General features: G+C 36.3%; 1 protein-coding gene across 4 annotated transcripts in view; it reads right to left on the bottom strand.

The window, feature by feature from the left end:
• Window positions 1–2110: 2110 nt before the first annotated feature.
• Window positions 2111–25968, bottom strand: part of LOC150098943 (uncharacterized) — a 336257-nt gene continuing 312399 nt past the window's right edge. For all 4 annotated transcript variants that reach the window (XM_090405002.1, XM_090405003.1, XM_090405004.1 and 1 more), the window contains exon 2: window positions 2111–5827. In XM_090405002.1, the coding sequence (XP_090261128.1) occupies window positions 5721–5827 (107 nt within the window). In that variant the 3' untranslated portion in view covers window positions 2111–5720. The remainder of the gene's footprint in view (window positions 5828–25968) is intronic.

The following is a 25968-nucleotide window of genomic DNA, read 5'->3' as shown; positions in this document are numbered from 1 at the left end:
TGTATCTGCAAGATTTAAGGTAACCAATGGTGTACCACAAGCATCAGGCCTTGGTTCACTGTTATTCAGTCTGTGCATTGATGGCATTGGGAAGGATGTGACAGGCGACATACAGCTATTTGCTGATGATGCAAAGATAGGCAGGGTAATTCTGATATGCAGTATTTGCAGAATGATATGAATAGGCTGGAATTGTGGGCATGAGGAATTATATTTGTGTAATTATGCTAGAAGAAATTAAACAGGCTAGTGATCTTGGAGTGTTAGTAGATAGGAAGTTGAAGTTCAGGGGCCATGTAGCAAAGATTGTAAATGCAACTCAAATAATTGCAATGCTGAAACGAACGTTCACTTGTAAAGATAAGGGTGTCATTTTGCGTCTTTACAAGGCCTTGATAAGACCTGACTTGGACTATTGTATGCAGGTCTGGTCTCGGTTGTGATTCTGATACAGTGGAGAGAGAGAGAGAGTGTGCAAAGGAGTGTGTGTTAAAAATGACATCAAGATTGTGGAATACTGATTATTGAAGACAGATTGGGAATTTGTAGACTGCAGGCACTATCAAACAGGAGAAAGAGAAGTGATATGATTAAGAGTTACAAACTTCTGAAAGGGTGCTACAGGATTTCATTTTATGGATGGTGGGGAAAGGACAAGAGATCATCCTTGGAAGCTGAGAATGAATGCCGCTAAGGAGGAGTGAGGGCTAGATTTTTCTCTCAGAGTGGTGTGTGATTGAAATGGATGTTGTGTGTGAATGAATTCAAGAAAAAGTATGATAGCTAGTGCATGTAGTATGTAGCGTCCCTCGATGAGACCCTGACTCCCTGGAGGTCTCTCGTAATAATAATTATTTTGTTTCTGTATGTTGGCGTAACTGACTTTAAATGACCTGGTTAGGTTTCGAGGTTTATTTTCGTTTGGTGTTGTAAAATGTGATTTGCATTCTTTCGTTTGATGTGCGCGTTTCTAGTGGTTGACTTTTATTTATAATGTTAATGTTTATTTCATTCTTTGTGTTTTGCTGTGTGTTTCGTTTGTTTATGTATGTTGGCGTCACTGACTTTAAATAGTCAGGTTAGTTTTCGATGGCCATAAGCCCGAGGTCCTTATAAGAGTGCTCATACTGGCTTTTATTTTTTTGGTAGTATTTCGTTTGCTTTCATATGTTTATTTCATTGACTATAAATGGGCAGGTTAGCATTCGAGGTCTTTGTTTCTAGGTGCACGTTACTACTATGTCTGAACAATTTGCTATATCCTTTGTGTGTGTGGTTTTCAAAAAGAGCTTTTCAACCTAGATACAATTTACTGATTTCTATAAAAAATGGTGAACTCATTTTTTCTTTGGTATACATTTTTAAACTGAAATTCGCAAGATATCCAGCATAGGCGATCATCCGAACATTTTAAATAATCGCATTCATTCTTAATATGCCATAAAAACTATATAATGTTACCTCACATTGATGTATCGAAAAAAATTTTTTTCCCGGATATTTGAAAGTCTTTGTCATATTCCAACATTTAAACGTTCGAGTCAAATGGAAAAAAAAAAAAAAAAACTAAGCAATTTTGTAATATTTCCGTCAATTTTTGGAGACAACCGTTCTCGATACTCTAACGCCGTAGTATTCAAATTAAGGATATCCGATCCAGAAGTTTTATTTCCAACTCTCTGGAAATAAAACTTATTTAATAAAATTCACATTCCACCCGTGATCAGCCACGTTTTGCATTTAAAACGAGGCTGAAAATTCACTCGCCACTTGTGTCTGATAATTCGTCTGTGGTGAGTGGATTTTTGGAGTCCTGGACATAATATTGATAATATGCTAAGGATTCGCTGTTATCGACGAGTCCCCCCCCCCCCACGCCACCTATTCTTTAGGATGTTTGTTATTAAGCTATATATCAAAGGTTTTTCAACCAGGTATGTCGATTTTCACATAACTAGAAATTGAAATCCGTTCCTCATGCCTTCCACAATGTAGACGATTCCCCCCCCCCCCTTCCTTCGGGGGAGTTGGTATTAGATTATGCACCATATGGGTGTATCGTATACTTTTAATATGATGTCTGTGGAGTTACTGGCATGAAATACAAACATTTTTTCAGCATATATCTTTTATTGCTGTCTACACTGTCATGAATAAACACGAGAAGTAGGTTTATAAAATGCCTACTTGTCTTTATAACAGTTCATCCAAATGGATAGCGAAGTAAATATCTAAGAACAACAACAGATGTGAGCTTCATGTTAGTTCATTCGCAAATTTGCCATCTTAGACCAACCAGATATTAAATTACATTTTAGAAGAGCACTGCTGACACAGCATTTTCTGAGACGTAACAACAAGATTAACACATTTTAAGTAAGTGGACTTCATCAATTTTTAAGTTAGATACAATTTCACAATCTTAATTTAAACTTGGATTCGCTATAGCTTCAAATATCCACTGCTTTATACGGATTTAAACAACATGCCAAATTCTAATAAAATAGCAGTACTGTTTCCAAAATATTCTTTTAAACACCAACTTCTCTTAACGTATATAATTTCGAGACCTATTCACATTAGTTAACTGATAGCTTTTATCGTTTTCTTCAAATAATCATGAAATGTATCCATTTAACAAAAAATCGTCTGTGCATTTATAATTGCATTATGTATCTAGAAAATTTATTGCAACTTTTTTTTTTTCATCAGAGAAAACGAAAACTTATTTGGCTTTGGTTCGTGATTTTTAACTCTAAAAATTAAGATCGTCGCTTATGAATGTGTTGATAAAATTGTAAGTGAATGGATGGAAATCTAACTTACTTCAGAAGAAAATCCATTAGTTTATTACATTGAACCACTGACAAAGATGATTACCCACACTTAAACGCTTAGTAATCAAAAAATACAAATTTGCAAAATGAATTGAGGATATCAAATAAAAAAAAAGCTTCAGTATATCCTTAACAAGTGAACATCATTCACGTATTAATTACAATAATTAAGAAAATGAAATAGTCCACAGACTTAGACGAAAAACTTTTATCTTTCAGAATTTTTTGTAGACATCTGTACAAAGCAAAAACACCAAACAGTAAATTTTTACAAAGAGTCAAGTTAAACACACGAATTTAGATTTTAAGGGAAAAAAAAAGTATTTATTTGATAGTCAGCTATTTCCATTTAAGGAATTAGGATAGGATTCTTATAGTAGATTAGTGGAATTTATAAAAAATATTCAATTAGCATATGTATAGACATTATAATCAAGCTTCGGAAATAATTCTGTCATTTCCTCATAACATTTCCACGAAAATGCATTCTGTGAATGCATTTATTACTTATCTATAAAACAGCAAAAACGACAACTGTATGAGATATATATTAACAAAAACAAGTTGCCTGGCTTTCTATAACAAATTTTCCATTTCCTTCTGATCTTTGACCTTCGTTTGTTCAGGGTAATCGCATCTTTTCGTTGTTTGGGATCCTCCATTCAATCTCAAAAACACTAATATTTACATTATACAGGATGCAAAATACGCGACGAAGATCAAAGAAAAATAAAATTTGATTGGCGCGTTTTATAACTTAGTTTCATAACTAATGCTTTTTTTTTTTTTAAAGCCAGAATAGGTATCACTTAATATCATCACATAGGTTTAACGTTAAAAACAAGCAATTTAAGAATTTGCGTTTAGACTTAAACCAAAATGAGGAAATCAATGATTTCCAATTACTTTTAATTTTAAACATTGGAATGTATATACATACAAAATAAATCGCACGATACTCAACTAATAATGTGAAAATCAATAACGAGATATAAATGAAATTAAGTTTTCCAATTGTAGAATTGTCGCAATATACATAGATGTGACAGGGATAGCCAGGTTTCCTTAAGCCAAAGAGCCACCTAGGACGTTTTTTAGATGTTCGCGAACCGCAAGATATTTTCTAAAAAAATTATTTTTTTTAATAATTAAATATAGACTATATAGAATAGAATATATAGAATAATAGAAGATTAAACATGAATATAAATATGGAGATGTAAATACATACATGTATTTATGTCTGTGGAAAATATGTCATGTTTTGTGTTTTAGGAAAAACAAAAATTATCTCGAGAGCCACAGCGAACCTCTCAAATTGAATGCTGGTCTCGAGCAAGGATTCAGCTATAATGCTTACAGCTATTTGAAAGTGCTTGTTTTATGCATTTATGGAACAAAAATACTTCTAAATTATTTAGATGTGATAGTCACAAATGGCATATGCTTATATATGTTTTTATTATTTACATTTTAAAAATATTTAATCCTTGAAAGCCGTGAACATAATTTATTAATATCAGCAGGACCGTATAAAAGATTTATATAACGTTTATAATAATCTATTAGTATATCGTTAAAAAAATGGAGGCAGTCTAGTGGCTGAATCAAATATACTATTACCCAAAGAATAAACTAAGAAATTAGCATTTATGAATTCCCGTGAGCTTTATCTGTTGATAGCGTTCTCTGTATAACCGTCAGATTATGCGAAAATAATTCAAGGCACACGCATTCCTTTCACATTTGAATATACGATATAACTGTAAATTTAGTAATATTTATTTATACATTTTCGATACTCATAATATTAGTTATGCTATATATGTGAGGCACAATTACCGGCTAAGAATCAATGAAGTGTTATTTAACTTTATAATGTTGTTAATGTTGTGGCGTACAGGAGTGCTCAAACTAAGGTTGTTAATTAGGATTTTTATATTATTTTTAGCAACATTAGCGGAGGAAGAATGATTCTTTAGTAAGCAAAACATCTTCGCACTTAGATTTACACGTAATTATTATTATTTTTAATCATGTGCTATTGATTTGAATGTATATAGTGAATGATGACATTCGGCGGGGGGGAGATTCTGAATATATTGTGCACTCCTGTTCTCGAAAAAAAAATATCAGGGTTATTTATTTACAAGTAACAGTTTTATTTTGAGGTAATCATTTTTTTTTTTTTTTTTTGTATTAATATAGTGTAACCAAAGTTAGAAATGCTGCTTCTTAGCATTCCTTTTGCAGACTCATTCTTATTTCAAAGACCTTTGTTCTGCTTTAAGTTTTACCTTTCATCACAGGGACCAGCCTTTATTTTTCACTGATGAACGTAAGGCAGCACAACGTGTTATCAGGCCTAAGGCAAATGCATTTAAAAAACAAGATATTCGAGAAAATGATCAAAGGCAATCTTAAGGTAATTCCCTATTTTCTATCTAATAGTGACTCTAGTCTAACGAAAGGAAGCCCCTAATCTTCTAATAAGTCCTCAAAATTTTTAAACTGCGAATCGTTGGTTGCGCCTTTAATAGCAATATAATGATGTATCCAAAACAGAAAAAGAAAAACAAATATTCACGTCCAGTTTATGGCACCAACAGTTCCGTTTTTTTTTTTTCTCTCTTCACGAGAAATTGTCTTTATTCGTTCAATGTTATTCTAGACGCCTTGTCGCCTCCTGTGACCCTTGATCGACATGTCAACGATTACAAAAACTACTTGACCATTCCTCATTGATGGATAAATAAAATGAGAAGTGAACATCACTCAGAGCTGTTCTACTCCAGGTCTAAATTATTGCTAGATGCTGTTGGTCCGAAGTTCCACAGAAAGCAAAAAAAATCTTTGGCTTTGTCTTCATTGTTCAAACAGTCATCAGCCGGGCTGTCCAGTGGAAGTTAATGATGTTCTATTGGTGTTCGGTTCTTCTGGTGGTGGACTGCTTGTGAGAATCCTAAAGATATTTTCATTTTCTTTTCGCACTGCAAAAAAAAAAAAAAAAAAACGATAATTAAATTTTTGTGAGGTAATTTAATAATTTTATACATAAAAATGTAAACAAGTACGTTCAGGGATTTTTTTTCCTGTTTTTTATTGTATAATCCATGCTTGATCTAGCGGTTTTAGTTTGTTTTGCAATGAGAAAAAAATACTTGCATTTGTTGACTAGCTAACTTATTTTTCTATCTCTAAAGTTAGCTAGTCAAGATCAGTGACTCACGAAAACATGCAAAATACCGATGTAACACTAATAACAGACTAAAGTGATAATTTTAGTTTAATGAAATATCCAGAAACTTAATAGATGAATTAAGGCTTCATCTCCGATGTTAAAAAAATCATTCTAAATTTGGTGCATAGAATACAAGCAGAAATAAAATCAGACATTTCCTTGAAAAGAAAATACGCGCTAAGTCTACTGCTATCCAATTAATTAAGGAATGTTTGTTGTGATGCAAAGAAAAAAGTCAACTTGTTCACTCGGAACAGGTAATTTATCATTCTTTCCATTATAGGTAAAGAGCTGTAACCCTAAATGTCTCACTGGATCGCACGGTAAAGTGCTGCATTGAATACCAAGATATTTTTTATTCTCTGGAAGCTACACAAGTAGTCGCTTGATAAAGGTCAAGAAGTCAACTAAATTGTTTACCGAGCTGAAGGAAAATTCATCTAATTTAATTACGGCAATTTTTTTTTTCTTTCACCCCATTCTGAAAAAAAAAAACCAATGTGTTAGTACCAAATGTCTCGAAATGCAAATGAACTTTTTTTTTTTTTTTTTACAGAAAGCAGATCTTAGCAATATTAAATATGTTGAATACATCATTCAACTTCCTACTGCGTTACTGATGTAATATCCAGTTTTATTTTGCTGTTCAAAGTATAAATTGTAACTGCTGAGCGATTATTTCAAAATTATTACATTAATACAGGCATCGGGACTTTTTCATTCTTTCTTAAAAAATAACTTATGTTGATTAACAGCCACATTTTGCATATCATTTCATTAATCATAGCCGATTGAAGACAGTGGTGACTGAGTGATTGAAGTCTTGATTGTGAGTTTGATGTGGACAGACGTGTTTTATTTACTGTGCTAGAAAACGCGCTCTTTTTAAGACGAGGAGTCATTGTGCTGTTAATTAGTGATTTTTTAGCTGGAGTTTGAGGTTAGAGTGATTGAAGATCGTTGATTGTGAAGATTGACTGGACTTTTCAGATGAAAGAAAGAAATAGTGAAAAAAATCTGAAGGCTGAACTTAGAGGAGTCACTGAGGGTATCACCTCAGAAAAGGTCGCAACAGATGTTATCAATAATGGTTTCAAACAAAATATTGCTTTAGCAGATGGTGATACATCCTATGATTGCTCATGCCTCGCCAGCTTGAAGCGATACTTCCAAATCTAACATACTAAGACTACAACGAGCACAAAACAAATGCTTACGGAATATTAGATGCCCCATGGTTCATCAGAAGTAGTCAGATTCACCGCGATTCCAATATTCGATATCTCTTCTTTTCTTCACTTTCTAGCAGCAGTTCTTTTCAACTGTGGTCATGCACCCAAATCAACTGATCAAACAAGCTGCTGACTACAATGAATTTGATCACCACAAGCACAAAAGACCTAAGGCATAGATGGCGAACCTATGGCACGCGTGCCAGAGATGACACGTCCGAGAATTTTGCTGGCACGTCAACGATTTATAGGTGATATTCTTTTATACGCTTATAAATTAGTCAACCTTTTTTTTTTTAATTGTTACAATACGTACAAGTTAAATTTTGTTTTACACGAGAGAGCAGCTATGAAGACGTGAATATGATTGGTGCGGTATTAACAAAAGATCGCGCGACCCAAATACAACCTACAATTGTTGAGTTGAAATGCTAATTCTCTTCAACCGAATTCCATGACATCTGAAACTGTCATAACAACATTCACTATATATTTCTTAGTTTTAACAGATTCACGACCGGGTGTCGTTTATCGTTCCTAGTCTTCCGACGGAACTTATCATTACCGGCGGGCTCAACTCACACAAAGTTTCAACCCTTGGTTGAATTTTATTCCTGCTTGTTTGCGTTTGAGCTGGCAAGCGAACTCACACACACATTATATGTACAGTGACCATATTTTTTTGGAGAAAAAAGAACAAATCAGAAATTATTTCATTATAAATAAATAAAAAAAACAGGTTGCGTTTATTTGTTTCACTAAAACTAAAAAAAGCTTCATAACGTTTATTGTAAAATATAAGCATATACACATTTTAAACAATCATATTATTTCTTAAAAAAAATTAATTTTGATACTTTTCACAAGAATGAACTTTTTTGTAATAAATCAGGTTTGTGTTTTAAAAATTCATAAACCTGTATACAATTCATGTTAAAGTTGCATTTGGTATAAACGAATGTTTTCAGTGTTTCGATTTTTAATTGGGTTTTCTCACAGGTCCACATATTGTTCACTAATGAAAATACTCGTTCAGTGGGGGCATTAGATCCAGGGAGACATAAGCAAAATTAAACGATACATGTTTAATTTTGTATCGTTTAAAATCAAACGATAATTTTTAAAAGATACATGTTTATCTGCGAAATATTTAAAATTTTCACCCCATCTACGTCGGCAGGACTCGCCATTTTTCGATTTTTTCACTGGTGACGACTTTTAATACACGAAACATCATTTATATATATTCCGTCATTTATATTTAAGTTCCAGTGACCGGGAATGAATAAAACACTTTCCTCGATCTTTGCCCTCAGAGGGATTTCTCGTAGTAGGACCCATTCAAATACTTTAATTTCCACGAAGCAGCTGTTCCAGTTACAGTGGTACCTCGACTTACGAACTTTTTTTCATATCCCATTTTGCCCTCTATAGATACGAACCGCGATGCTTTTCTTTTCAAATGAACTAAAGCCTGTTTTAAATATACTGTACTTTTTTTTTAACTTTTTATGCACGTTTAGCTGAGCGCGCGCTGAACTGTCTCTAGTGTAACGATTATTGTTACTACGTCGTATTTATCCGAAATACGACGAACGCGCTGCACGTATTTGCTTTTTTGTGTATCTATTTCAGCATTTGTGTAAACAAACAATACACTTCGTGAAGTTTTTTTAGGTTTGTATTTATGATGTATACTGTATGTATTTGTTTTTATAAGTGATATATTTTATTGTAGATTCACGTTTATTTTCTGAATAATCTACCAGATAAGCATCATTCACTGCTCAGCGTATTATTTTCAACATGAGGCCAAAGAAAACTAAGAAAGAAGAAGAAAATCACAAAAGAGATTGCGGAAAAATATTAGGAAGGAGTCAGGCAAAGTGATCTGTGCAAGCAGTATGGCTTGTTTAAATCCACCATAGCTACTATTGTGAAGAAAGCCGATTTTTATAAGGAACTGGATGTGGCCAAAGGAGTATCTATCGTGTCATCTCGAAGAAATAAAGTTATGGAAAAAATGGAAACTTTACTACTCGTCTGGATTAATGACATGCAACTGAAAGGAGATAGTGCATCTCAAAACATGATCTGTTTACAAGCTCAAACTATTTACAAAGATCTTTCACAGAACTTGCCATCCATTAACAGTAGCAAAGACATCGGCGAAGAGTTCAAAGCCTAGCAAAGGACGGTTTGAGAAATTCAAGAATAAAACCGGTATCCGTAGTGTTGTTAGACATGGAGAAGGTGCCATTGTTGACAAAGAAAGGTTCGTGAAGGAATTTCAGAAACTGATGGAGTCAGAAGGTTACAGACCAGAACAAGTTTTCAACTGCGATGAAACTGGGCTTTTCTGGAAGACAATTCCTAAGAGAACGTTCATCACTAAGGAGGAAATGGCATTGCCAGGACGCAAGCCAATGAAAGACAGACTAACTTTGCTTTTTTTGTGTGCCAGTGGTGACCTGAAGATAAAACCTCTGTTGGTTTAGCACTCTGAAAATCCTAGCCTTTAAAAAGCAGAAACTTAACAGGAACAAACTCAGAATTATGTGGACAGGTAACAGCAGAGCCTGGGTAACCAGGCAATTCTTCTGTGAGTGGATGACAGAGGTCTTTATTCCCACAGTGAAACGGTATCTACAAGAAAAGGTTCTGCTGAGAAAGTTCTTCTTATAGTGGACAATGTTCCAGCACATCCACCACAGGTGGAAGAAGATTTGGATGAAGAGTTTAATTTCATCAAAATTAAGTTCTTGCCCCTTAATACCACACCACTCCTACAACCAATGGATATTACTTCCAACTTCAAAAAGCTTTATATCAAAGCTCTTTTCCAAAGATGTTTCGAAGTTATCACCGACACAGAATTAACCCTCAGGGCTGGAAGAATCATTTCAAAATTCTTCATTGTTTGCATCTTATTAGTCAGGCATGGGAAGATGTTTCTGTGAGACTCTAAAATCGGCCTGGAAAAAGTTATGGCCCGACTGTTTCCGAGGACTGCATTGGAAGGACCTCAAAGCGAAATTGACATTGTAGATACAGTTGTCTCCCTGGGAAAAACCATGCATTGGGAAGTTAATGAAGCAGGCATAGAAGAACACAACGGTGAGCTGACCACTGAAGAGCCTACAGGAGTTAAGAAGAGAGCAGGAAAAAGAAAGGGATGAGGAGGAAAAGCAGATGTCCTCAGAGGATGAAGAAGACAGCAACAAAAAGTTAGCAAGTGACATAAAAAAATCTTGCAGCACTGGGGCGAATTGGTTATCGGTTAACAAGTGGCATCCAAATCAAGGTATTGTTAGAGCCACCAATATCTTCAATGGCAATGTCATTAATCACTTTTGAAAGGTGTTAAGGAAACGACAGAGTCAGTCAATGTTGGATAGGTTTTTTTAAACCTCCCTCACCTAAGAGACAAAAAAGAAGCAACTGATGACAACAAATCGAAAACTCCTGAACCCACAAAACAGGCCACAAGAAAGTTGATTTTTTTTACAATATAATGGAAGATGATTTTCATACTAATCATGTAAAACCAAAGATTTCATAAACAAAAATTAATATGGTATACAAAATGCATATTTATAATGTAAAAATGCTCCTCACTCCTTCTCCATTTCTTTGCATTTTCTTCATTTAGTTGAGAATGGTTTTTTATTTTTTGAATCTGGGAACAGATTAATTGATTTCCCATAAGATATAATGGAAAATTGGGTTTCGAGATACGAACCGCGGTCAGGAACGAATTCAGTTCCTAAGTCGAGGTACCACTGTATTTAAATAATCAATGCAGGTGTTTGGTAAAATTTATGAATTGCATCTTTAAATATTTTTTCGTCAATATTCAATTTACTATTTCAATTCACAAAATAAAGGACATAATGGCCATTTTAGAAAAAAAATCTAAAGGACAGAGCAGTGAAATAAAGGACTGTCCTCTTAAATAAAGACGTATTGTCACCGTAATTATATGGCATGTTTCAATTCTTGGTAGAATTTTATTTGAAGTTAGCCTTTGTGATCTGTCATAATGACATCGAGAATTTCAAATGCAATAAAACAAACACTTATTTCATGTAATTTAAAAATTGGACAATAGTTTTTAGTTAGATACTGTGTTTCCAGTGCAACATATGGTTTTGCTTGAGTCTATATAGTATAGTTTCTGTGGGAGGGGATAATAATAATGCAATTAGAGACAGCTGGAATAAAAAAAGTGCTAAATAATGAATCACATTATTTGTTGAGAAATATATTACACAGACTGCAAAAGCCACTGTACCTTATTTAGGGATACAATAAAACTACTCGTTTTTCTTGCATCTGCAGTATAATTGCTGTTGGGGAGGACGTGTTGTTACCGCGCTGAGCGAGTTACTATCGCCTAAACATGAACATGTTTAAACATTTTTCGTATGCGAGGTATATGCAAAACTTTTTAATATCTTTTTTCGTAAAGTAAAATCAGGGGTGCGAGTTATACGCGAAGGTAAGTTATATTCGAGTAAATACGATAAGCATTTCGCCGACAAGTTGACATCTTTCTGCTGCTTGCCCTGCTCAGCTGACTTGTATGGCTACTTAAAATGCATAAATATTTTTCTCACTGCCATTTTTTTTCCAATCCAACATCGTTAAAATTAATTTTACACTGAATAATATTATAAATATAAATAATTATTTATAAAATATTATATAATATTATAAATAATTTAATTAATTTTCTATTAATTTTTGCTCTGCTAAAAACTATCCGGCACGTCAGCAACTCGATTTGTAAACTTTTGGCACGCGCACATAAAAAGGTTCGCCACCACTGACCTAAGGCAATTCTACTATCCACTGAATATATTAATTTCACAGCCCCCCCCCCCCCCCCCCCCAAGGGTGTGCTCAAAGCTTGCAAACTATTCCTACCACCATGATTTCGTACACAGATAAAGGGGAACATGAAAAGCGATGGCTCGATCACCCGTCATATCGGTAGCGTTGTTGTTGTAAGACAGTATTTTTATGTAACTCGCACGCGCGCAAGGTTGTAAACGTCTTTAATACATTGAAGAACCGTGAGTGGACTAAGGACTAATTTTTTGTTTGCTGTTTTGTATAGTCCGAAAACTATGCTCTCGAGAACAAATATGCAATTTTTTCAAGTCACTTCAGACCTCCAATAAGCAGCATTGTTTACAAATGCGTTCCTTTTGACAAAATGTAACCAGAATTAATGTCTGCTATGATTGAATTTTTTTCTCTTTTAGTGCAGCAAATTTTTAAATCCTGCAAACTTTCTTCTTACGTCATCATCAAATTTCTGACATGTACCCTCAAGGGGTGTACAGGATATGATAGCACTACATGAAAAATTTACATCATTACTAACTTCCTATCTACAATTTTCATCCAAATCAGTCTATTACTAGTCAAGACTCCAATATTATCAGATCTTATATTTCTATCGTCTAAGGCACATTGTACCGTATCAATCCACCTATATCTTGGTCTTCCTCTGGATCGTTTTCCTGGCGACCCTTTCCTCGCCCATTCTGTTTAAGTGACCATACCACCTGAGATTTGCTCTGCTAACGGACTCCTGGATGCCGACAATGTCAAGTTCTTACAACTCAAATAAAGACTAAGTATTGCTTGATATAATGCTCCATTGATACCATATAACTGTAGCGTATTGAATGTAGCGTAATGCTCCTTTCTTGGCACCTTGTCATATGCCTTTTCCAAATCAACAAAACTTAAATACAAATCTTTGTTATATTCCCATGCTTTCGACTATTTGTCGTAAAGTGAAGATCTGATCCTGACAGCTTCTATTTAGCCTGAATCCAGCTTGTTCATCATCAAGCTTTTCTTCCACAATTCTTCTCAACCGTTTCTCAAGTATACTTACATAGATCTTGCCAGGAACACTTAGTAAGGAAATACCTCTGTAATTCTCACATTCAGTTTTATTTCCCTTTTTATATATGGGTACTATGAGAGCTCTACTCCAATCATCGGGAATTCGTCCCTCTATCCAGGCTTTCTGAACTATGCAGTGCAGCCACTGTAAGACTTTTATACCACCGTACTTCAGCATTTCTGGTCGAATATCATCTACTCCTGCTGCCTTTCCACATTTCAAGCCTTTGATGGCTTTTTCTACTTCAAGTATGGATATGTGTTCCTGACTGTTGAGTGTTTTTTACCACAGTGCTATCACTGCTTGTTTCATTTAGCACATTTTCGAAGTAATTACTCCATACTTCTTATTATTATTGTGCTATCTTCTAACGAAGGTCAGCGACCATTTTGGCGAACAAACTGCGGGCTTGTGCTAATCTGAGCAGTTGTGCACTGCTCTTTCCTGTCCACGTCTTGATGTTGTCAAACCATGATATTCTTTTTCTTCTTCTAGTTCCTTTGCCATCAATTCTTCCTACCAAAATAGTTTGTAGAAGTTGGTATTTGCTGTTTCTCATGATGTGGCCAAGATATGATGTTTTTCGTTTCTTGATTATTTGTACAAGATGTTTAGCTTTGCCAATGGATTTTAAGACATCTTCATTGGTAATTTTTTCTGTCCATGATATCTTTAGCATTCTTCTGTATAGCCACATCTCAAAGGCTTCGATTTTCTTGATGGTTGTCGCCTTCAATGTCCATGTTTCAACTCCATAGAGCAGAATAGACCACACGTAACATTTCAGCATTCGGCATCTGACTTCCATGTTTAGGTCTTTATTGCAGAATAATGTTCTCATTTTCATGAAGGACAGCCGTGCAGCTTCAATCCTTATCTTTATATCTATTTCTGGATCCCACCGTTCATTAAGCCAACAACCAAGATATTTATATCTTGACACTTGATCAATATTTTTCCCATTGAGTATCAGTTTCATTGATGAGGCTGGATGTTTGCTGATGATCATGTATTTTGTCTTGTTGATGTTTATATTTATTCCCATTCTTTGGCTTTCTATGTATACTCTGTCAATGAGTTTTTGGAGATCCATAATGTTATCTGCAATTAGCACGGTGTCATCTGCATATCGTAGGTTGTTAACAATCTTTCCATTTATTGTGATTCCCTCTGGACATTCTTCCAATGCTTTTTTAAAGATTACCTCTGCGTATATGTTGAACAGGAGTGGTGAGAGCACACATCCTTGTCTCACTCTCTTTTGATGTTAATAACACTGGTGGTAATGTTGTCTAATTGAACGGTAGCTGACTGATTCCAATACAGATTTGTTATTAGTCTTATGTCTTGTTCGTCTAGCCTTATTTGTTGAAGGACTTCTATTAAGTTAGTGTGTCTGACTTTGTCGAATGCTTTTTCAAAATCTAAGAAACACATAAAGACAGATTTCTGTTTTTTTTATGCATTTTTGTATCAATATTTGGGTACAGAAAAGGGCCTCTCTAGTACCAAAACCATTCCGAAAGCCGAATTGTGTTTCACTTAGAGTTTCTTCACTTTTTCTATAAATGCGATTCTGAATTACTTTCAAAAATATTTTTAATGTTTGGCTCATTAGACTAATAAGTCGGAAGTCAGCACAGGAATTCGCTTTGGGTTTCTTTGGGACAGTGATAAATGTAGATTTGAGCCAATCTGATGGAAATTCATCACTTTCATATATTTCATTAAATAGTTTTTCAAGAAGTTTGATGTTATCTGGTTCTATTAATTTTAAAAATTCTGTTTGCACACCATCTGGTCCACTGGCTTTTCCTGTTTTACTTGTTCGTATAGCATTCTCCATTTCATGATTGCTGGTCCTTGAATGTTATCTTTTATATTTATAGGCTTCTGTCTAGTATCATTGAAAAGTTCTGTTACATATTTTATCCAAATCTGTGCTTTATTCTCTTCTTCTAGAACTATTTTTCCATTTTCTTCTCTTAGAGACACTATTTGCTTTTTCCTCAGTTTTCCGGAAATTTCTTTGATTTTCTTATACAGATTGAAATTATCATGTTTCTTCTGAAGCAGTTCAATTTCAGTACATAAATTTTTCATCCAATTTTCCTTGGCTTCTTTTATTTTTTTCTTGATGATGTTATGTGTTTCTGTATACCTGGCTAGGTCTTTGTTTTTGTACATTCTTCTTGTATCAGTAAGAGAAAGAATCTCATCTGTCATCCATTCCTGTTGTTTTATATTATTCACATAACCTACCTCTTCAATACTTGTTGTTACGATGGCATTCTTTAAGCTATTCCAAAGAGATTCCACACTTTTATTTTCTTCTATGTTAATCTGTTGTAATCGCAGGTTAAGCTGTGTCTTGGCACTTTTATTTATGTTCAGGTCTTTCAGTTTTTCTACATCAATTTTCTTTTTCTTCTTTTGTGATTTTTTAGCTGATTTTAATCTAAGACGTACTTCTGCAACTATGGGATTGTGGTCTGATGAGATATCTGCTCCAGGATAAGTCTTTGCACTCTTTATACTAGTGTGGAATCTTTTATTTATCAGTATATAATCAATTTGATTTTGGACAATGTTATGTTGGTTATCTTGAGGCGATTTCCAAGTGTACAGTCTTCTGGGTGGAAGTTTAAACCAGGTATTTGCTATTGTTAGATCTTCTTCCTGACAGAACTGGACTAGGCGATCTCCTCTGTCATTTCTGGTGCCTAAGTTCGCCAACAATTTCTCCATCACCCCCTCTTCCTACTTTTGCATTGAAGTCACCCATCACTATGTTTATATCATGTTTCTTTGTTAGGTTTTTAATCTCTTTTAGGTGTTCATAAAACTCTTCAACATCTTCTTCACTTTTGTCAGCTGTGGGTGCATAAGCTTGGATGATATTTATGTTAACGGAGTTTCCCTTAAGTTGTAACAGCATTATCCTTTCAGAAAATGGAATCTGATTTATTGATTTCTTAATCTACTATTACAGCTACACCATGTCGATGTTTGTTCTCATCATTCCCAGAGTAATACATTGTTGTATTATCTTGTTGACACTTTCCAGATCCTGGCCATCTTGTCTCGCAAATTCTCAAAATCCGGATGCCCAGCCTCTTCATTTCTCTTGTGGCATTTCTTAATTTGCCAGCTTCATACAGAGTTCTGACATTCCAAGTTGCAGTTTTAAAAGTGGACACCATTTTGAGCCCGGAGATTCTTCGCACCCCTGTCCCATTTAAGGGAGGCCGGGAACTTGGGGCCAGTTGTAAGGGTTTGCTCGCTATGGTAGTTGTTCTGGAGATAAGGTAGAGCAGTAGTTTCTCCGTTTGCTTTCTGCTCCGTAGTATTACAGACGTACACAATATAATCATATTGCCATCTGCAAATCTCTGATCACAAGCTTTTCCGTCATTATTTGGCTTCAACCTTGTGTCAGTACTGACAATGCTGCTTCCCAATGTCAGGGGCAGTGACCCCAGCAGGTGCTTATTTAATGGCGGCACTACTCGCCATGTCACCGAGTTGTCATTGGGCTTTGTGAGGTTTTAAGTGAGACAGAGTTGCCACTTCTGCTCCCCCACGCCCTGATAGCTCAGTCGCTGTTGGTCCACGGCTGCTTATTCGACAGATTGCTCTGCTTATATCGCAGCTAGCCTCCATATCTGAAGGCTGTTCCCCGATCCGCCACCTGGGGATATCTTACTTCAAGAATATCTTTTTCTCCTGTTTTCATGTCACCTTTATCATCTCTAACTCCTTTTACAGCCCCCTTTCCTCCATTCCTAAGCTTCTTCAACAACCTTCAGAATATTTTGCCACCTTCTTGATATTTATTTTCTATATTCTTCCCAAAGTCCTCCCATGACTTTTGTTTAGCTAGTTTTACACAATGTTTCGCTTCTTACATTTGTCTCTGTATTCTCTAAAAGCAAAAGCTGACTTATTAGCCAGGAAACGTTTGATATGATTTATTATTTTCCTTCACTGCCTCTTTAACTTCCTGTGTCCACCATGGAGTCCTGATTTTTCTATCCTTGCAGACAACCTCACCACATGCCTCTCTGGCTGAATCAATCAGGGTTTTCTTCAAGGCTTGCCACTGAATCTCCAAGGTTTGGTTCCTGTTCCCAAACTCTTTCATTTTTTCTTCAATAATCTTTGTGTATGTTAGTCTACAGTTCACATCTGAGAGTTGCTCAACTTTTATTCGCTTTAAAACTTTCTTACATGTTATTCTTTTCTTCTTACTTTGAAACTGTTATTTCTGAAATGCGATGGTATTAGTATAAATGTTCCTTCCAGAAGTGTTGTTTTTGGTGCATTTTACAAAGTTCATACACCTATTTGAATTCGTTGCCTGTCTCTAGTTTAGACAAGCAACGAATTTACAGCTTGAAGCTGATTTACGAATTTAAAGAAAATAAACTTAATTTCCTGTACTAAAGCTTAATAACTTATTATTACCAATACTATTATATTAAGTAATGCATTTTACATGAAACAATTTATTTCTTAACGAAAACTTCCAATAATGATACAATACACATAAAAATAAATGTCTTCATCACCAACTGTCTAGTTGTGCTGTAATCGAAAGTTATCGTTCCTTCAAGAAAGATTTTGCTTTCAGATATAATGAATGAAAGCTGAATAATTCTCAATGCTATCTGCCACCACAGTGTGAAACAGCTTCCTGAAGAAAGGTATTTTAAATGCAAATATAGGGGGAAGGGAATAGGATACAGTAACTAATGTTGTGAATGACAATTTAAAGTGGAAGGATTTTATTATTTAAAGTGCAGTTCAACTTAAATCCAACCTTTTCATTGAGAAGTAGAATGGCTTTAGGTCTTCTCTGCTTGTTGAGGTCGTTTTCGCTGTAGTCTTCAGCTTGTTGTACTAGCTGATTAGGATGCGTAGCCGCTTTTGAAAAGAAATTAACTGCTAATGAGCGAAGGAATGTGGAGATGGCGTATTGGCGTCCCGATTAATCTATTCATTTCTGACCAACCGTTGAGCTTTTAGCATTGTTTGCAATCTTTTTTTTTTTTTTTTTAATGTTGAGCCCATACACGAGAGGTTGGTTGATCAACCTATAGTGCATTAGTACTGTATATGGGTAGTGGGTTGGGAAAGGAGGAACTTGTTTACATTTGATTTGAAACACTGCATATTGTATTCCTTGGGAAACACAACAGGCGAAAGACTGTTGCAGGGAAGAGGAAAAGAAACTTGTTATGTTTGTTTCAAGGTGCGCTGTGAAGGGATGTGGAGCAGCAGCTGCACGTGTTCCAACGAGCTTAGTGCTGAGTGGGGAATTATTGATGCTATTTCAGATGAACATTTGCCATGGAAATATTTGTACAATACACATAGTGCGGAAACGAAACGTCTGTGCGAAAGTGGGAGGAGTGAATTGGTAAGAAATGGACTATTAATCAGTCTGATTGCTCTCCTCTGTATTGAGTCAAGCATTTTGAGGGAGGTTTTAGGGGTCCCCACCCCAAATGTGAGAGCAGTATTCAATAGCTGGGCGGATTTGTGATTTGTGTAATGTTAACAGCTGCAAGTAACTTCGTCTTGGACAAAAAAAGAAATCATTTTTTTGACGATACCCAAATTTCCAGACAATCTCTAATTGTCTGGAAATTTGGGTATCGTCAAAAATAATGCTGGGGAAAAAATGGTTCTTTTTTATGGTTTTCACCAGTTGTAATTTTAGTGTGTTAACTTTGGAGGTGTGGTTCCAAGCTGGTGAGCCATGTGTAATTATAGGACGAATGACCATCTGATGGAGTAATAGTTTGTTTCATGTGTTTAATTTGCTGTGTCGATTAATCAAGGGATAGACGTGAGGAAGCTTTATCTGGTCTCTTTCGACGAAAGGTGAGTTAGTTGGTCTCATACTGAGGTCGGTTTTTTTTTTCGCCCGGAATTTCGGGTTTTTCGTTTCCCAGGACAGGCAAACCGGCCCCATAAACAAACAGATTACAGCCAGGAATAATTAAGAAACGGTCCCTCCCAGCCATAGTCCTGATTCTTCATCTATGCCGGTCCGAGGTCCGAATAAAATAGGGAGGATTGAGATGGTGCCGTACCTCCCCGTCATACGAAATATAAAAAAAGGGATAAAATTGAGCCATAGTTTTCGATAATTTCACACAGATATTCCTGATCTGCTGAAGCACATTCTTTTGTCTAGTAGTATCCCAAAGAATTTGGCTTCTATGAATTTTGGTACCAAAAAGAATGATGTCCCCCCCCCCTTTTGGGAGATGCTGATCTTCTTGTGAAGAGTATGGCTACACTTTTTTGAGAGTTTACTTAAAAGTCTCCAGTTTGAAAACTATTTTCCTAGCTTTAAAATGCTATCTTGAACTCTTAGTTACAAGGTGAGGACGGAGTGATATAGCTAATACTGCCATGTCATCTGCATATAGGGCCATGATGGACACCATGGGGTTCTGTGGGATATCTGCCATGTACATTGAAAACAATATCGGGTCCAGTGAAGATCCTTGTGGAACTCCAGCCAAAATTCTACTTTGGGTAGAACTTGTTCCATTTATTTCGACCTGCATTTTTCTATTGGTAAGATATGACTTGATTAACCATATAATCTAAAATGGTATGCTAGTAGTCATAAGTTTATAAAGCAAACCATAGTGTAGATTTTATCATATTCCTTGACATCGCATACGGCATCCAACTGGAAGCATGTATTGCTTCCAGTTGTATCCCGTAGTAATGTACTCAGTTAAATTATGAGTTTATTGCGTAGTACTATGATTTCGACGAAAGCCGAATTGTCCATATTGTATAATATTTAGTCTGTCAACTGATTCTTGAAGTCTAGAGAGGACAATTTTAGGCAATTTATCCTAGATTTGATAACAGGTTGATGGGGCGATAATTTTAAGGTAAATGAGTCTTTTCCTGGATTGTGAACTGGAATAATGTTAGCAATTTTCCAAGAGGGGCGAAAATATTGCATTCTAAGGATTGCATTTTTGATGTTGCCAAGATGCACCATATCTTTGCAAGGTAGTAATTTGATAACTTTGTGATGCGATCCAGACCTGGACCTTTTTTATTATTGAGATACTTGATGTTAATTATTTCTGCTGGTGAAGTAGGAGTAAACAGATTTGTATTGTTGTCAGGTTGTTTTAGTGTGCGTCTAACATGACGATGTACCTGATTGATATGATTGATGTTTATAATGTTCTAAAATAAAATAAAATAAAATTTTTGTATGCAGGAATGTATTGTTTTTCCAGATTACTTACTATAGCATCTACTTTTTCAGCATCAGTGTGTGCTAAACCCTGATCTGATTAGATAGGGGAGAGAGATTTGTGTTTGTTTCTGAGATTTTTTAAGAATTTCCAGAGGGTTAAGAGATTATAATATATTTTCCAACTGCTGGTTTCTATGATTTTTGAGAGCTTCTCTGACTGAACTGTTTAGTTTGTTGTGGAGTATGTGTGTTATGATATATTTTCCTTGCTATATATTTCCCTGTAATTTTATTCATGATATCTTCTGGAAGACGTTAGGAATTTGCGAGATTTTCTATTGCTTTATTATTATTATTACGGGCAACTCCAAGGAGTCCTTAGACTCATCGAGGGAGGCCCTAAGCATCATATCAAGAACAACTATTCGGCATTCGGACAGTATCTATTATACTTTGCTTTGAATTCACTTACAGTCATGGCACCCACAACAAACGAACTCAATTCACCACTCTCCAAATAAAAACCTAGTTCTGACACCCTAGCTAACTACACTCTTGCTCAGTTTCGGTGGATGGCCTCTAGTTCTTCCATCACCAGACCTGCCCAGAAAAATGTTCTCTTAATTAATCTTGTAAAAACACTTCAATAGTTTGAATGTCTCAATCATATCACCTCTTTTCCGCCTATCAACCAATTTCTGTAACCCACAGATCTTCAACCTGTTCTCGTAAGGTTCATTCCATAGACCAGCTATCATCTTGGTCACTCGCCTCTGGATCCTCTCTACCTCCTCCTCCCCATCAAGAAGCCCAGATCTTGGCACAGTAGTCAAGATGGGACCTTATCAAGGCTCGATAAAGAGGAACAATAACTTGCTTATTTCTGCTAATCAAAGTATTCTTCAGTAACCAAGTGATCTGATGAGCTAATTTAGCCACTTTTGCTATGTGCCACTTAAACTTCAACACCCTCTCCACTAGCACACCCAAATCTCTGGCTTCGTTAACCTCCTGGAGTACAGTTCTACCAATGTGATATACTGCTGCTATTTTTTTTTCACCCCTACATTAAATTGACATCCATTCTTCTTCGCGCAGTCCTCCAATCTATCCAAATCATCCTGCAAAATTTTGACATCATGTGCATTCACTATTGCTCTACACAACTTTGCATCATCAGCAAATAAATGAACAGTTCCTCTTAGATCCTTTCCTATATCATTAATGAACAAATTAAATAGCAGTGGTCCAAGAACAGAACCCTGCGACACACCACTAGTAACAGGCCTTCTTTTGGACTCCACTCCTGAATAAACTACTCTGATATCTCTCCATCAACCATCCTCCTATCCATCTCACCAACCCTATATCTATCCCTATGTGCTGCAGTTTACTGATTAGAATTCCATGTGGTATCCTGTCAAAGGCCTTAGCAAGGTCCAGTAGAATCACTTTAAATCCATTACCCTTATCCATTTCAGCCGTCACTGTATTATAAAACGTGAGCAAGTTACTGAGGCATGATCTACCCTTCACAAAACCATGCTGTCCTCCATACAGTATCCCTCTATCCATTCCTGTATTTTCCTCTTGACTAATATCTCCAAACCTCGACAACGATTCCTGATATGCTGATCGGTCGGTAATTCGCAACAGCAGTTTTGGAACCTCCTTTATGCAATGGAACTATCTTCTCCTCTTTCCACCCCCTCGGGACTAACCCAGAGCTGAAACTTACATTAAACAATATGGTCAAGGGAACTGACAATTCCTTTGCCGCTTCACGTAAGACTCGAGCTGGTATACCATCTAATCCCACAGATGTATTTACATTAAGGTTCTGTAATATACTATTCACCTCCATTTCATTCACTTCCATTCCTGTATCAGCCATTCGTTCTCTCATTCCTGCAGTATCACAGCCTGGATGATATACTCTTGCAAAGTGTTCGCTTAGTAATTCTACTATTTCAGCTGATTCAGTTACTTCCCCGCCATCAGAATTCCTTAGAATCATTTTGCTGTATACATTTTTTCTTTTACTTGCAGCATATCGAAAGAACTGTTTGGGATTCACTTTAGCTTGCATTGCTAATTTTCTTTCATAATCTGCTTTTGCTTTTCTTACCACACTCGTTACCCTTCTGGCCTGCGCTTTATACCGTTCATGTGCCTGCAGGTCACCATTCTCCTTAAATTCCCTCCACAGTTGTTTCTTTTTTTGCAGCTCAAGCTTAATGGTGTTATTCATCCATTTAACCCCTACTTGATTTACTATTCGGACTCTAGTTATACAGTCAGTCAATGCCTCCTGCAAACACTTCTTAACCATCTCCCATGCACTATCAACATCCAGCCCTTGCAGTTTTACATGCCATGGCACTGAACCAAGCAATCTCCTAAGCTTGTCATATTTACCAGCCCGGTAATTCCACATGTACCGTATCTTAATTGAAAATTCCATACATTTAGCGACTTCCCAGGTCAAGACCTTATGATCACTCTCACCAATTGGCGGCAATGTGGTCATATTCATAATAGTGAATTTCTCAGATGCAATTATCAATCTCTTCCTTTGATTTTATGTTGGGTACAGGACCAATGTATTCAGGAAGTACTTTTGATAACCTTTCCCAAGCTACAAAGGAATGAGGGATGGACAGTTCATGATTGCCTAATTTAAGTAAGATAGGCTTGTGGTCTGAATACAACTCATTTAGTGATTTAACGTTCTGTAGAATTGCAATATCTAAGATATCTGATCTATCAATAGGACTATGATGAGTAGGCTCAATAGGATCTACTACTACTATCTTCACCGGCATCTACAGATGCCGTATGGTCACTCCGATGCTCGGTGATGTGCCACGCCAGGCCTCGCCATGTAGTCCTGTTGTTTGCTTTTCTGGCGGCCTCAACTCTCTGACGCTCAGTCACTCCACACACGCCATCCATCCATCTCATTGACGGTCCTCCCATGCCTCTTTTTCCAGGAACTTTACCTTCTATTACTGTTCTGAGAAGTTCCCCTTTCATCCTTTCTATGTGTCCAAAATATTTTAACTTTCTTCTGTCAATATCCTTAAGAAGCCTTAAAGTTCTGCTGACCTCTTCTAACACCCACTCATTTGTACGCCTTTCAGTATATGATATCCTCAACAGCCTTCTGTAACACCACATCTCAAAAGTAGATATCCGTTTCTTATCTGACTTCTTTAGGTTCCAAATCTCAAATCCATAAGTCGCTGTTGGAAAAACAGCTGCATCCAAAATCCTCAACTTTGTTTCCATGGAGATAGATCCATCCTTCCAGATTTTAGACAGGTCTCTGACTGTTGTTTTAGAAATTCCTAGCCTTTTTCTGACGTCTTCTGAACAGCAATTCTTCACATTAATAATGGATCCCAGGTACTCAAACTTGCTGACTTCCTCAATTCTTTCTCCATTAAGGTACACTTGTTCCTCAAGAGCTTCTCTGTTTGTATTTCCTTTGAGAACCATAATCTTTGTCTTGCTAGGATTGAGTTGAAGTCCTCTGTTATTACTGATCTTGTTAACTGTCAAGAATTAGTCCATGTCATTACAAAGGAGTACTGTATCATCAGCATACCTCAGATTACTGATCAATCTACCTCCTATCCTAATTCCTGTGTTGAGCTCATCCAATGCTTCACGCATGATGTCCTCCGCATATATACTAAACAAATGAGGGGAAAGTAAACATCCTTGCCTAACTCCTTTTCCAACTTGAAGCCAGTCAGTCAATCCAACACCTGTTCTTACCGTGGCTTGTTGTTCCTTATACAAGTTGGCTATCAACCTGATAGTGTGTTGAGGAAAACCCATTCTTTTCATTACTTCCCACAGTTTCACATGCTCAATACAGTCAAAAGCTTTAGCGTAGTCTAAGAAACACATTACTAGAGGGAGACTAAATTATTTATATTTTTCTGTGATCTGTCTAAGGCAAAGGATCTGATCTCTGGTGCCCTTACCTTTCCTAAAACCAGCTTGTTCCTCGGGAATCTCTGCCTCAACTTTGGCCCCATTCCTATTTAGCATGCTCTTCAATAAAATTTTGCTTGCATGAGATATCAAACTAATAGTTCTATAATTCTTGCATGCCTTCATATCACCTTTCTTATGTAGTGGTATGAAAACTGACTACTTCCAGTCTCTAGGCCATGATCCTGTCTCCCATATCCTTGTAATCAATCTATGAAATACTCTTATCCCTCCGTCCCCTGTGGGATCAGTAACTAAAATATAATTCGACCCGGCATAATTATATAGAACGAGACTGTGTTTATTGGTTGTTTTGCTGTTCCAAGCTGGATATTTTGAATTCAAATCTCCAGCAATGATGACTTCCTGATGCGTCTAAATCAGCCAACAGCAAAGGTTTGGTTGGTGGTCAGTAGCTTAGATTTTGAACTTACCAGCTGTTGGTGTAGACTACAGTGCCTGTAATATCTAAATTTGAGATTAGTGGTTTGGTTATTGAATTGTGTTTAATGGCTTTTAATAAAAATTGCAGTACCATCACCTCTGTAATCCAGTCTGTCATTTCTGTAGAGCAGGTATCCTTTCAATTTCGGATTATTTGCAGGTTGTAAAATGAGTCTCATTTAGTATATCTGAACTGTATCTTAGTGAAAATTCTTTCAGTTCCATAGTCTTGTTGGTTTAAACCGTTTGCATTCCAAGCGGCAATTGGAAGGGAGTTTGGAAGAAATTTATTTCTAATCATAAGTGAGTGCTGTTAGGATAGAGTGAGTTACTTGAAGGAATCTTTTTGTAAAAATTAATGATGGGTTTGATTTACCGAAATCTTGACGCATGGTATGGAGAGAATAAGAAATGATCGCAGTCAGGTTAGGATGTGTTTGATGCTGACATGTTGCTTTCATGGGGCGAGCCACTTCAGCGTAAGTTTTGGCCGTATGATTATTATTATTATTTATTATTATTATTTCGTGACACCTCCAAGGAGTCCAAAGACTCATCGAGGGAAGACACCTACTCTGCAGTTCTGTCTCCACCACTACACCCAACCTCCACTACCATCAGCTACATCAGCGCTATTTACTGCCACTAGTATTTTTTGTCTGTAAATTGCGTGTGTTCTGAAGGACTGATTTGTCTGTATGCGGGATGAAAAACCCGAGTTTCCGGGAGAAAAAACGCTGCTACCTCCGTATGAGATCAGCTAACTCATCTTCAATTGAAAAAATCCATATAAAGATTCCTCCCGTCACGACGGGAATCGGATTTAGGCCTTTTCCAATCGAAGGGCGCAACGTACCGTCGTTCTTCCAATTGCTACGGAGGCGCGCTATGCGGAATATCTGCTTGCTTTATAAATTTTGCTTGAGTTTGAGGAAATTCTGCGAGGTTTAGAGGTAAACTAATTATTTTTTTTACTGCCAGTCGATTTTTTTTGGACAGTACGTGCATCCTTTGTAATTTGTCGGGTGCTGGCCACTGCA

Source organism: Typopeltis vanoorti, chromosome 15, assembly GCF_054136105.1.
Source record: "Typopeltis vanoorti isolate ZY-2024b chromosome 15, IOZ_Tvanoo_1.0, whole genome shotgun sequence".
Lineage (NCBI taxonomy): Eukaryota > Metazoa > Arthropoda > Arachnida > Uropygi > Thelyphonidae > Typopeltis > Typopeltis vanoorti.
The sequence above is the reverse complement of the archived record's forward strand: the minus strand, read 5'-3'. Positions and strand labels throughout refer to the sequence as shown.